This window comes from Manihot esculenta, chromosome 17, assembly GCF_001659605.2.
Source record: "Manihot esculenta cultivar AM560-2 chromosome 17, M.esculenta_v8, whole genome shotgun sequence".
NCBI classification, from domain to species: domain Eukaryota; kingdom Viridiplantae; phylum Streptophyta; class Magnoliopsida; order Malpighiales; family Euphorbiaceae; genus Manihot; species Manihot esculenta.
Window position 1 is genome coordinate 2,480,832 of NC_035177.2, and position 12,267 is coordinate 2,493,098.

A 12,267-nucleotide genomic window follows, 5' to 3' on the forward strand; every position below is an offset into this window, starting at 1 on the left:
TTTTGCTTGAAACTCCTCCGACGGCTCCATTCATACTCCAACTCACATTATTTTGCTGAGGGTGGTCCATGAAAGTGAAGACAGTCTAATTAGCGACATCCCTTCTATATTAACTAAAAAAGACATAGAATATCTTCACGATAAATACCACATCTCTCGAGAAATCTTTTGCGTCTTCGCTCCATTTTCGAGCGTTCATGTAGATGAACAGATCACTACGACAGATACTATCATGGTGTATGAAGAGCAACTGAAGGCGGGTCTTCGGTTCTCCATAGACTCATTTTTTACTGAGATCCTCCGATTTCACAAGTTTTCAATCACCCAACTGCATCCCAACAGCCGGAGGATTTTGGTGGCCTTCTGGTTTATTTGTTTTAATAACAACATTGAGCCAAATGTGGCGCTTTTCTCCCAAATGTGCCAGCTAGGTACACAAAACTATGAGGAGTTCTAATTCTTTAGCGGAAGAAAACATTATAACTCTTTGACCGGATCCCCTCATATTTGAAACACTGGAAGAATAAATTTTTTATTTTTCGCCATCGGGTGTCTGGGGGTTTTGGTCCCATCTATACTACCTAGAACATATATGTGAAACTGAGAAAGGATGGGTCCAACCCCGAAGGAGTGAGGAATAGGCCTTGGACTTCCTCCAAACGATGGCAACGTCTCAGAAAATAAACATCATCCAGGCAGTGAAGAATGCTATTTTATCTTGGTAGAGCCATCTTTAGGCATGCTAGGCTCAGGATCCTCACCCACCCAGCCTTCTCTATCTCGGGGAAAGCACCTCTCTAGTTAGCTGTAATACCCGGCGAGAGTCCGATATTGGAATTCTTGTCGTCCGGTAGAATCTAGGATGTCGGCATCTTTAGAGGGTAAGATTTTTGGTTTTCTAAAGTAATGTAGTCTGTTTTAAGGTTTTGAAGTTAAAATGAAAAGAGTTTTTGAAAGAAAAGAACCAAGGCAGAAAAGCCAGGTTCGACCGCCGAAGGTGACATTCGGCCGCCGAACATGCATGGCTTTCGGTTTCACGATAGGCCGCCGAAGGTGGTTTGGCCAACCACCTATAAAAGGCCCTCAGTCGGTTGAAAGGATAAGGCTTGCCGTTTCTTTCACTTTCTGAGGTGAGACCCTGTCCTTCTTTAGTTTTCTTCATGTTGTCATTACATCATGCAAAGATTTGATTGATTTTTATGGTTTTTTGAAGGTTTTGAGCAAAAAAACACAAAGTTGTGAAGTTTGGAGAGTTTGAAGGAGAGTTGCTCCAAAACTCCACGTTGGGATCGTTCATCTTCTTGTTTTCAAGAGGTAAGTGAAGATCCTGAGCTTGTTTTCATGTTTTCTGAAGGTTTTAGAAGGTTTTGAGTAGAGTTGCATGAATAGGGTAAAAAGTGAGGTTTTGGGTGTTTTGTTGATAAAAGCATGTTTATGTGTTATATATTTTGTGTTGTTGGGGTTTTAAGGTAGTTTCTGACCCCTTTGAGCATATACTTGGGTGTATGCATGTTGAGGAATTGAGGTGTTTGAGTTGGAGGAAGATTGGTGCATTTTGGCATGAGGCAGAGCAAGGTTCTGCCTTGCTGATGAATCCAGGTTCGGCCGCCGAAGAAAGGTTCGGCGGCCGAATGTGCTGAGGAGGTGGCTTCGATTGCCTAAGCTTGCCCCCGAGCCTTTAGACTTTCGGCTCTGGAGGGGAGGTTCGGCCGCCGAAGGTGCCGCCGAAGGTTAGAGACTTTCGTCTCTGGAATGCCTTTCAGCCCCCGAAACTTGCCCCCGCAAGGGTTCGGCTGCCGAAAGTAGAGATTCGGCCGCCGAAGGTGCATGAGTTTCGGCTCTGGAGAGGACTTTCGGCCGCCGAACCTGCCGCCGAAAGTGTCCTGTCCAGCCTTCCTTTGCATGCTTTTCAGGGATATTTGAGTGAGTTTAAGGGGATTCTTGGGGAGGTTAATAGAGTTATTCATAAGCTAGTTTGGTCCCTCATTTGAGTCCATCTGTGTAGGCACAGACCAGAGGAACCAGAGAGAGCAGCAGTGAGTACTGCTCTAGAGTGTATAGAGCCTGCAGAGTCAGTCCAAAGAGCCAGAGGTGAGTGGAACTAAACTTAATTCTTTTAATTGAGAAATGGAATGTTTTTAGCATATTTCATGCATCATGGTTATGCAGTAGGTTGATTGCATTAGAATCCACGAATATGTTGCATTGCATAGTTATATGTTGGTGTGGGTGTGTGTCAAGAATCCGCACTGGCTGCTCTATATATGTGAGATCTCCAAGGACCTCCACATCAGGTGCACTTAGAACCTGCTTCGGATCTGATACAAACTGCCGTAGCATAGAAACATGAAATATCGGGTGAATTCTCTCCATAGAAGTAGGTAAAGCCAGCTTATATGACACATTTCTGATCCTCTGTAAAATCTCAAAGGGTCCAATGTACCGTGGAGCTAACTTACCCTTCTTCCCAAAACGAACCACTCCTTTCATTGGAGACACTTTTAGCAATACCCAATTACCCTCCTGAAATTCTAACAGTTTCCTGCGAACGTCCGCATAGCTTTTGTGTCTACTCTGAGCTGTTCTGATCCTCTCTCTGATCATGGGCACTGTTCTACTGGTAATCTCTACCAACTCTGGCCCTGCAAGAGCCTTCTCTCCTACCTCTTCCCAGCAAACAGGTGATATGCACTTCCTCCCATATAATGCTTCATAAGGAGCCATCCCTATGCTAGCATGATGGCTGTTATTGTAGGCAAACTCCACCAGAGGTAGATGCTGCCTCCAAGAACCGCCAAAGTCTAACACACACATTCTGAGCATATCCTCTATGGTCTGGATGGTCCTCTCTGACTATCCATCAGTCTGCGGATGGAAAGCAGTGCTAAAATCCAATCTTGTGCCCAGTGCACTCTACAGACTTCGCCAAAATCTGGAGGTGAACTGAGGTCCTCTGTCTGAGACTATAGACACTGGAACTCCATGCAATCTCACTATCTCATCCAGATATACCTGTGCCAACTTATCCACATAATAGTTACTTCTAACGGGAATGAAATGAGCAGATTTTGTGAGTCTGTCCACAATCACCCATATAGAGTCTATCCTGTTGGACACTGCCGGTAAGCCCACTACAAAATCCATAGCTATGTTCTCCCATTTCCATTCTGGAATCGGCAGTGGGTTAAGCATTCCAGCCGGCTTCTGATGTTCCAGTTTCACCTTCTGACAAACCTCACAGGCTGTCACGAACTGCGCCACTTCTTTCTTCATGGCTGGCCACCAATATACCCTCTTCAGATCCTGATACATCTTGGTGGCTCCTGGGTGAACACTATACCTCGCATTATGAGCTTCCCTCATAATGTCTTCCTTCAAACTGCTACTATCTGGTACACAAAGTTGACTCCCATGGCGAAGGATCCCTTTGCTGTCAAATCTGAACTCTACACTGTTGCCTGACTGAACAGTCCTGACAATTTTCATCAACTCAGGGTCCTCATGCTGTTTCTGAGCTATCTGCTCCAAAAACACAGGTGTCACTCTCATCTGTGCTATCAACGCACCTGTACCAGACAATTCTAACTGTAACCCTTCCTCAATGAGCTTGTAAAGCTCCATCACTACTGGTCTCCGCTCTACTGCTATATGGGATAAACTGCCTAGTGACTTCCGGCTTAAGGCGTCTGCCACCACATTCGCCGTACCCGAATTATACTGGATCGTACAATCATAATCACTGAGCAATTCTACCCATCTTCTCTGCCTCATATTCAACTCTCTCTGGCTCAAGATGTACTGTAAACTCTTGTGATCAGTGAAGATCTCGCATTTAACCCCATAGAGGTAATGCCTCCACATCTTGAGTGCAAAGATAACTGCTGCCATCTCTAGGTCATGGGTGGGGTAATTCAACTCGTGCTTCTTCAACTGTCTAGAAGCATAAGCAATCACCCTATCCTGCTGCATCAAAACACAACCCAATCCCACTCGAGACGCATCACAGAACACTGTGAAATCCTCGTCACTAACAGGCAGAGCTAGCACTGGTGCTGATGTCAATCTCCTCTTGAGCTCCTCAAAGCTCTCTTCACACTGGTCTGACCAGATAAACTTCTGGTTCTTCTGAGTCAGTTTGGTCATAGGAGCAGCTATCTTCGAGAAATCCTGAACGAACCTCCTATAGTAACCTGCCAGTCCCAGAAACAGGCTTAACAGGTATGAGTTTGTAACACCCCTTACCCGTCTATAAAATAACTTATTGTGTGTCAAATGGCTATGGATAAGCTAACACCTCCCCTAATTAGCTCGAGGTTAAGCTAGCACCTTCCCTGAAGCTAGTTACTCTAACTTGGAATGATACAATTTAAAGCTAATGGTTGCTCTATTTCTATCTGTAGGTTTTGGAATGTGACAGAGTTAACCCATCTAGAGCAAGCTCTAGTCAGGGGTACAGAGTACAGAGTACAGAGTACAGAGTACAGAGATAGTGCATGCACAGGTTAAGCCTTGGTTCAGAGCAGAGTTTTTTTATTTTCACAGAAAATGTATGATCATGTATGAGATTTACAGGTACACAGAGAGTATAGAAGGCTTGCTACGGGTTCTGGCGGCCTTAAGCCGACCTGAATCCTAGCGCCGGTGACGGTCCATTTTGGGGTCGTTACATTAGTGAGTAGGGTATTTCTCTTTCTAACTCTTTTTGTATTTCAAACTACCTTACTTACTCACTTTTTGTTTTATGTAGACATGGCTAAATCAAAAGCCAAATTTGTTGAAGCTGTCCGGAAAGACAAGGCTATTGCCGGAGCGACCGCACCTCCACCTAAGCGTGCTCGTCATGCTGAGGAGATGATCACTCTACCTCCTCCCCTTCCTCCTCCTGCAGCTGAGGAACTAGTCCCCACTCAACCCAAGCCTTCTACGAGGGGCGACCCTGAAGTAGTTCCTTGCTAAGCCGAAACTTCACAAGGAAGGGCTGAAGCAGAAGTCTTGTGGCCTCGGGGCATCAACACCTGGCGTTGGCGCTGACTCGGACAATCTCTCTTCTCGAGAAGCCCTGGTTGTCTGTCCTAATAGCTAAGAATGCTCTGCGGCCTAGAGATCATAATCACTTGAATGCTATCAAGACAGACGATTTCTATGACAACATCATCCACTCTGCGATGAAGAGCGCTCTGTGCACATACATGGCCAGAGAGCGGATCAAGGCTCTGAAGTGAGAGTTTGGGGCATAGGAGACGGATAAAAGTCTCCTACGAGAAGAGTGCTAGAGGCTGAAGGCTTGGATTATGAAAGAGACACTGGAATCTATGAACAAGCTCCAGGCGGACCTGGAATAGGCAAACGTTTCAAAGTCAGTCCTCGAGAATTTAAATGGCCTGATGGATACCCACCTTGTGACCTGGCATAATATGCCTTGTGTAGCGGAACTAACACTAGGATTAAGTGGCCTGGTGAATACCCCTTTGTGGCCTGGCATAAGATGCCTTATTTAGTACGACTAACACCCAGATTAGGTGACCTAACGAATACTCGCCTTGTGGCCTAGCATAAGATGCCTTGTTTAGCGGGACTAACACTCGGATTAGATGGCTTAACGGATACCCGCCTTTTGGCCTGGCATAAGATTTCTTGTTTAGCGGGACTAACACCCGGATTAAGTGGCCTAATGGATATCCACTTTATGGCCTGGCATAAGATGCCTTATTCAGTGAGACTAAAACTTAGATTAGGTGCCCCGACGGATACCTACCTCGTGACCTTTAATGAAAGCTCTTTAATCTTTGTGAAGAAGATAACCCCATCGTTCCTTGTCACTAAATAATACAACACATGCAAAATACATTGTTATCTATTATTGATAAAAAATTTTCACATATTACAAATATTTCAAGAGTGGGGAATGACTCGACCATCTAACTTGGCCAGCTTATAAAACCCTGGATGAATAACTTTCGGGACCCTAAATGGTCCTTTCTAATTTTTACCCAACTTAACAGACCCGACATTACCTCCTATTATATATGCTCTTTTAAGGACTTAGTCTCCTACATTAAAGACACGTTACTTGACTCTACTATTGAACATTCAAAATATCTTCTGCAACTCATTTATTTCTTTACTTTTGCTAGATCCTCCTGCAATTACATGTATAACCCCTATAGGTTCACGGTTAGGGGTAGTCTCAGGAGTTGTTACCTCGGGTTCGAGCCTCCTCCCTTCTCTATTTTTTCTAGCAAACTTTCAAAGTGTGTCGTCCCTTATTAACCTCTCAATCTTGTCTTTCAGTTGCCTGCACTCCTCCATTGTATGTCCATGGTCTTCGTGAAAACAACAGTACTTAGTCCTATCTCGCCTTTCAGCTCTCTCAGGGTTGAGCTTGGGAGACCACCTGACCTCCTTGTCGTTTTTTCAAATCCACATTAGAATACGTGTTTGTGAGTCATTCAATGGAGTATAATTCTTATACTTACTTTGGTCATCCCTTCTTCGGGAGACTGGATAACTTCTACGGTCTCCTTCATATCCTCGCCTCTCTGATTTTTGGTTTTATTTTTTATTTGTCCTTTTGTCCTCTCTCAATGCTTGGACTTCGTCATTCAGCCTGATGTACTTCTGGGTTTTGTCCATTAGCTATTGGTACGTAGCGGTTGGGTTCTTAATTAGAAAATCTATGACTTGCTAGAAAGATCATCTTTTAATGTGGGGGATGAGTTATGAATTAGTTTATGGAATATTTCGGTCCCTCCAAAAGTGAAAGATTTCTGTTGGAGAGCATGTAGAAATATATTGCCTACAAAGGATAACTTAAGACAAATGGGTGTGGATGTGGATACTAGATGTCCTTGGTGTCATGAAGATGAAAGTGTCAATAATATCTTGTTGCATTGTCTTGTGTCCAAAGAAGTTTGTAGGTTAGGAGGAGTGAGAGATTTGCAGTCTAATGATAATTTTTTTAATTTTTCACTGCAAATTTTGAAGTCATAAGACAAGGTTCAAAAAATCTTTGTTATGGTCTATGCATGGAGATTATAGTCAACAAGAAACTCATTATTATGGAACTAGGTGCAAAATTCAGCAGCTCACCTTGTGGAAGGCGTCATGCATCATATCTTGGATTAGAAAGCTGCTCAATGTGCTGGTACTTTGCAAGGAAATACAACTGCTATTTTATACCAGGGCAGGAACTTGTTTTATTCCTCCAACCCTGCTCGTGATCCTGAAGCTATTCCTCTCCAAATTCGTGCATCATCTTCAAGTTTGGATAATTTCAGTTGGTTTTGTCAAGTTGATGGGGTTTTGTTTCAAGTTTAAGATTTTATTGGCTACGGTTTTGTTGTAAAAAACTCTAAGGGTATATTTCAATGTGGTGTTTCTGTTTTTCGGAAGATAATGGTATGCCGACAATTGTTAAAACTTTAACTCTCTGTCATTATTTGCTCTTTGCGACAGAATTTTTGTCTTTTAATGGCTGCATTCTTATGGACCGTTTGCAAGTAGTTCAAGCTCTTCAGTCTCCACATTTACACATTTCTGAACTTAGTTTGATTTTGAATGATTATAAATATTTGTTAGGCTCCAAAACTGATATTTCTGTTAGATGGGTTCGTCGTCATGCCACTCTAGCAGCTCATACTTTGGCTAGAGAATTTATTAGGTATGATTGTCTCTCTATTTGGAATGATATTCTTTTTTATTTGATAAAATTTTATTAATACAAACCGTAGCTTTGTTTTAAACAAACATACTTAAATCTTTAATTAATTTAAATGTAAATATTAAAATTAAATTATGATGCAAAACCATACGAAATTCATTTATTTATTTCAATAGAACCCAACAGAATCGAATATTTGAAAATAGAGGAACCGTTGCTATTTGGGTCTTTGTGGTCGAGCCCGCAAGCACAAAGAAGGCTAGGCGACATCCAAAGCCAGACTTGGATAATCAAGCCGCATCTGAAAGCAACCCGATTCAAACCCGCAGAGCCAACCGATTGCCACTGATCCATAATTTCTTCTATCATTTTTCCTTGTTTCTGTCGTCACCGGCAATCAGTCACTTCACCAATCCCATTGGTTTGCTTTTCCCGACTTTATTGAGCATCCTAAATCCCTAAGCCCTCATTCTTATCAGGATATATCCTCTTTACCAGATAACAGCTTCGGTGATGCGCATTAAAGCTGAGTTCTGCGTATAACAAGTTTTCCATAGCCCGCACACTCGTATCGATCGAGTGCTTTTTTCAGTCTAATTAAGAAATTTCAGCTGCGTCCCATTGTTTGATTCTGCTATTTCTATGTTGTGATTTGATTATTTTTTAGGATCAGTGGGTGGGAATCAGAAGGACTATTCTGGCTCCACAGATTCCAAATCAATCATCCTTAGGTAAATGCTTTCTAGTTTCCTTATTTACGTGAGGACCAATTACAAATTATGTATAATGAATGCAAAATCTGGTTATGTTTATTAATCTTAGTGCGTGCTGGATCACTCTCTACATTAATTCAAATATTGTTTAATTGGATTTCTAATATGTTGTTTTTAGATGCTACCAAGGTTGTGAAGTGATGTGTAAGCCTAGAATAACTGAGATTTCTCATGGGAGTATACAGATTTTTCTGGAAAATCAATAAATTGTATTACTTTTCTTAACTGATTTGGATAATTTTCTAGGTCTATGACTTGATCACTATTCGCTCATTTTAATAAGCATGCATAAATAAGAATAGCTCTCCTCTTTGACTCAAAATCTGGTTATCTTTCATTGATTTTAGTCTTTGACAAATGAGCTTTGTTTACTCCATTACTCAGCTTGATGTGAGTTTTAGAATTAGGGCAGAACCCTTTTCTCTCATAACTTACATATGATTTGATTGATGTGCAAGGCAAGAACTTAATCTATTGCTTATTGGAGAAGTCATTATTGGTTCTTTGTTTTTATACTATAATATTGTGTCACACAGGATCCTCGCACTTTTCCTTTTCCCGTGGGAATCACAGCAGAACTGGAGAAGGGGCAATCCCCTGCTCAGTGTCTTTGTCAAATCATCTCTTGATAAAATTAGCGGTTTTGATCTGCAAGTAGCAGTAATTTCGATCCGAGTCTGATAGTTGTCAATTTGAATGATTTGATTTGTTTCTTGGGAGTATTCGTCTTTAAAACTCAAGTGGCATGTCAGGCCCAAACGAAGATAACCTGTCTCCTCATACCCAGGTATTCTTATTTTCTTCTAGTCTTCAATAAGGCTACCTGTCTGATCTTATCTAATCTCAATTTTTAAAAGTTCTGGTGAAATATACACATATTGTGGTTAGTGGGTGTCTTCTATCAATTGGGTTCCTTCCTATTTTATGTATATTTTGTTAAGAAATGCAAAGAAAAGAAAAAAATGAAGAAGCATACATGTCAAGTTTAATTTTGTTCAAGGAATTTTTTAAATCTTTTTACTTCCTAAAGAGGTAGGATATTATGTGCTTGTTAGAAGCATCATTTGTTGCATACTTTTTGAAGTTTCCTGTGTTTATTAATATTATTTTCTTAAATTTTTTTCCTAAGGAACAATTTAGAGAAACAGATAGGAAGAACAAGAACACAGCAATTTTGTAGCCTACTTAAAGCGGATGACATTTGTTGGCTTTGGGTTGCTGTTTTTTCGTTGACCTGGAATGAAATCTTCACGTGGAAATGAGATTTCTTCTAACTATTTTAATGACATAATAATAATAATTCTAGCCTATCTGAAATACCTCTTTTGAAATGCATGTTCATTTGTATGGATATGTATTCCACTGTATATTTAAAATTACCTTTAGATGCAATGTTGTTCTTTGTCCAGCTTTCATCTCATTTTTTTGGGGACCTCCTCGATTCAATTATTGTTGATGTTGCCTCTGAGTGTCACCGGATAGCAAAACTGGGACTCGATCGCAACTTGGAGGAAGAGGAAGAAGAATTAAGATTATCAACACAAGCCCGTGTAAGGGTAGCTGATCCTAGTAATAGTGGTGAAACAAATAGCAAGTATGTGGTCGACATTTTTGGACAAACCCATCCACCTGTTGCAAATGAAATATTTGAGTGCATGAATTGTGGGCGATCAATCATGGCTGGAAGGTTTGCTCCTCATTTGGAAAAGTGCATGGGAAAGGTTATCCTCTTTATTGTTAAGATGCAAGGGTGTCTTACCATTTTGTCATGATAGCTTATTTGTTTTTCTGTCAAGGGCCATGATGTGCGCTCTTATAATTTGTGTAATTATTCTCATTGATATTATAAGTCAGCCGAATTCTTCAAATGCCATTTTGTGTAAAAACACTCTACTTCTGTTTTATGCAACAGTTCTTTTTCCCTTTTTTTTTTTTTGACGCATCTCTTTTCCATCATTAATTAGCTTTTGGACTCCCACTGCAGGGTAGGAAGGCTCGACTCAAGGCAACCAGAAGTAGCACAGCTGCCCAGAACCGGTATTCACGAGGCAGCCCTGTTTCCACATACTCTCCTCATTCAAATTCCTCCAGCACAAATCGGTTATCAAATGGAACACCTGGAATTGCAGGTGAAGAGTATTCAAATGGCACATTGGAGGAGCCATGAAGCAGTGATTTAATGTTCAATTGGCTAACAAGTCATAGGAAAGCAACCCAGCCTGGGGGATTCTTTTTCCTTTTCTAGATCATGAGCTTTAATCAAGGAATTTTCAAAGCATAATCTGTCAGTAAATATATTTGGTAAGTGGGTTATTTCTCAGCACATGAACTCAAATATGGATAACAAATCCTCGACTGTAGAGTTTTTCCTATTATATCTCAGTTGCGCCGATCCTTCACTATCATGAATCATGACGATCAAAATTCAAAATAAATAACTCTAAATTTAGATTAAAAAAATAATTTTTATATGTATAAGTAAGTTCTTGAATATTCCACAATCCATCTATAATTTTTATATGTATAAGAAAGTTCTTGAATATTGATTATAAAATAATTTGAATTTTTTTTATCAAAAAGAGAATTCTATAGTTATTTAGTTTAAAATAAAGTAAATTTAATCTATTACAAAAATAAATTATATTTTATACAAATTGTATTTTCTATTATAAATTTACATAAAATACTTTATTTATAAGTAGAAATATATATTAAAATAAAAAATTGATGTTTTAAATAAATAAATATGTTTTTATATAAATTAATTTAATAAAAATTATATTATATTAATAACATTATTAATAACTAAAATAATATTTTATTTAATTATTTATAAAAAGGTAATATCATATCTTTATATTTTTGAAAATATATTATTTTTTTATTAATTTAATATTTCATAAAATAATTATTTTACAGAAATGTATAGCATTGCATATAAATTTATAAAATCTCTAATATAAATATTATAGATTTCAATTTTTAAATATTTTGTGAGAAAATATTATGCTTATATTATTTTTATTAGAATTATTTTATTTTCTGTTACCTTCAAATAATTTCTATAATATTGTTGATTATGAAAAATTAATTCATTTTATAAAAAATTAAAAGTAAAATATAAAATATTAATTTACATGATAAAGTAATTGTTCTTTTATTTTAAATAAAATAATCATAGAAGCCACTGTCAAAAAGTTAACAAAAAGAAAAAAAAAAAAAGCTTAAAGTGTCAGTTGACTTTTTGAATAAAGTTCGACTGTCAAATTACATATTTAGCCTTTGACAAATAGTAATGATTTCTTTTAATATATCACTAATCAATTTACAAATGTATTTTTTTAAAAAAAAATTTATCATAGATTTTGAATAATTAAAAAATAAAATTTATTCTATATTTCTAAAATGAAGGAAGAGATTGATAATTATAAATTTAATTTTAATTATTCACTTTTTTTTTTCTGGAGAAATTTTATTAATCATTTCTCAAAGGCTAAAGAGAAGAGTATAAAATTTAATAGAGAAAACCAGTATCAAAGAGAGCTTTTCTAGCTAAACAATGAGCTACTTGATTTCTCTTCCTATTGAAATGGCTAAAAATAATGGTTACACACCTAGTGGCAAATTTCAATAAGTCTGTTATAATATCTCTTATCAACAAAGGAGGATCAGTTCCTCTAAGCGCTTGAATTTCTGTTAGACAATGATATTCAAGGATTACACCTTGATACTTGTCTTCCTTTAGGGTGGCACACTGGTTATAAATTTTTCCATAAAAGCATTGGCTATGTTTATGAAAGTTTTGATACTTTTGGCTTATAGATTGCTATAGCA

At 38.6% G+C, this 12,267-nt stretch overlaps 1 protein-coding gene across 2 annotated transcripts; it reads left to right on the forward strand.

Annotated features, from left to right (window-relative positions):
- Window positions 1-7,891: 7,891 nt before the first annotated feature.
- LOC110604385 (SAGA-associated factor 11) lies at window positions 7,892-10,838 on the forward strand. 2 transcript variants are annotated; one of them, XM_021742526.2, is made up of 4 exons: window positions 7,892-8,391; window positions 8,970-9,220; window positions 9,843-10,154; window positions 10,418-10,838. In XM_021742526.2, the coding sequence occupies exons 2-4, from the start codon at window positions 9,179-9,181 to the stop codon at window positions 10,598-10,600; spliced, it is 537 nt and encodes a 178-aa protein (XP_021598218.1). In that variant the 5' UTR covers window positions 7,892-8,391; window positions 8,970-9,178; the 3' UTR covers window positions 10,601-10,838. The 2 variants fall into 2 exon arrangements, with proteins under 2 accessions (XP_021598218.1, XP_043808163.1); XM_043952228.1 differs by lacking the exons at window positions 7,892-8,391; window positions 8,970-9,220 and having other exon boundaries at window positions 9,230-10,154.
- The last annotated feature ends 1,429 nt before the right edge of the window (window positions 10,839-12,267 follow it).

What these genes read in the sequence shown, in the direction of transcription:
- LOC110604385 (XM_043952228.1), top strand. Translation starts at nt 9,768, where the DNA reads ATGTTCATTTGTATGGATATGTATTCCACTGTATATTTAAAATTACCT. An exon ending in TGGAAAAGTGCATGGGAAAG is followed by an intron (nt 10,155 to 10,417) that starts GTTATCCTCTTT and finishes CTCCCACTGCAG; the next exon opens with GGTAGGAAGGCTCGACTCAA.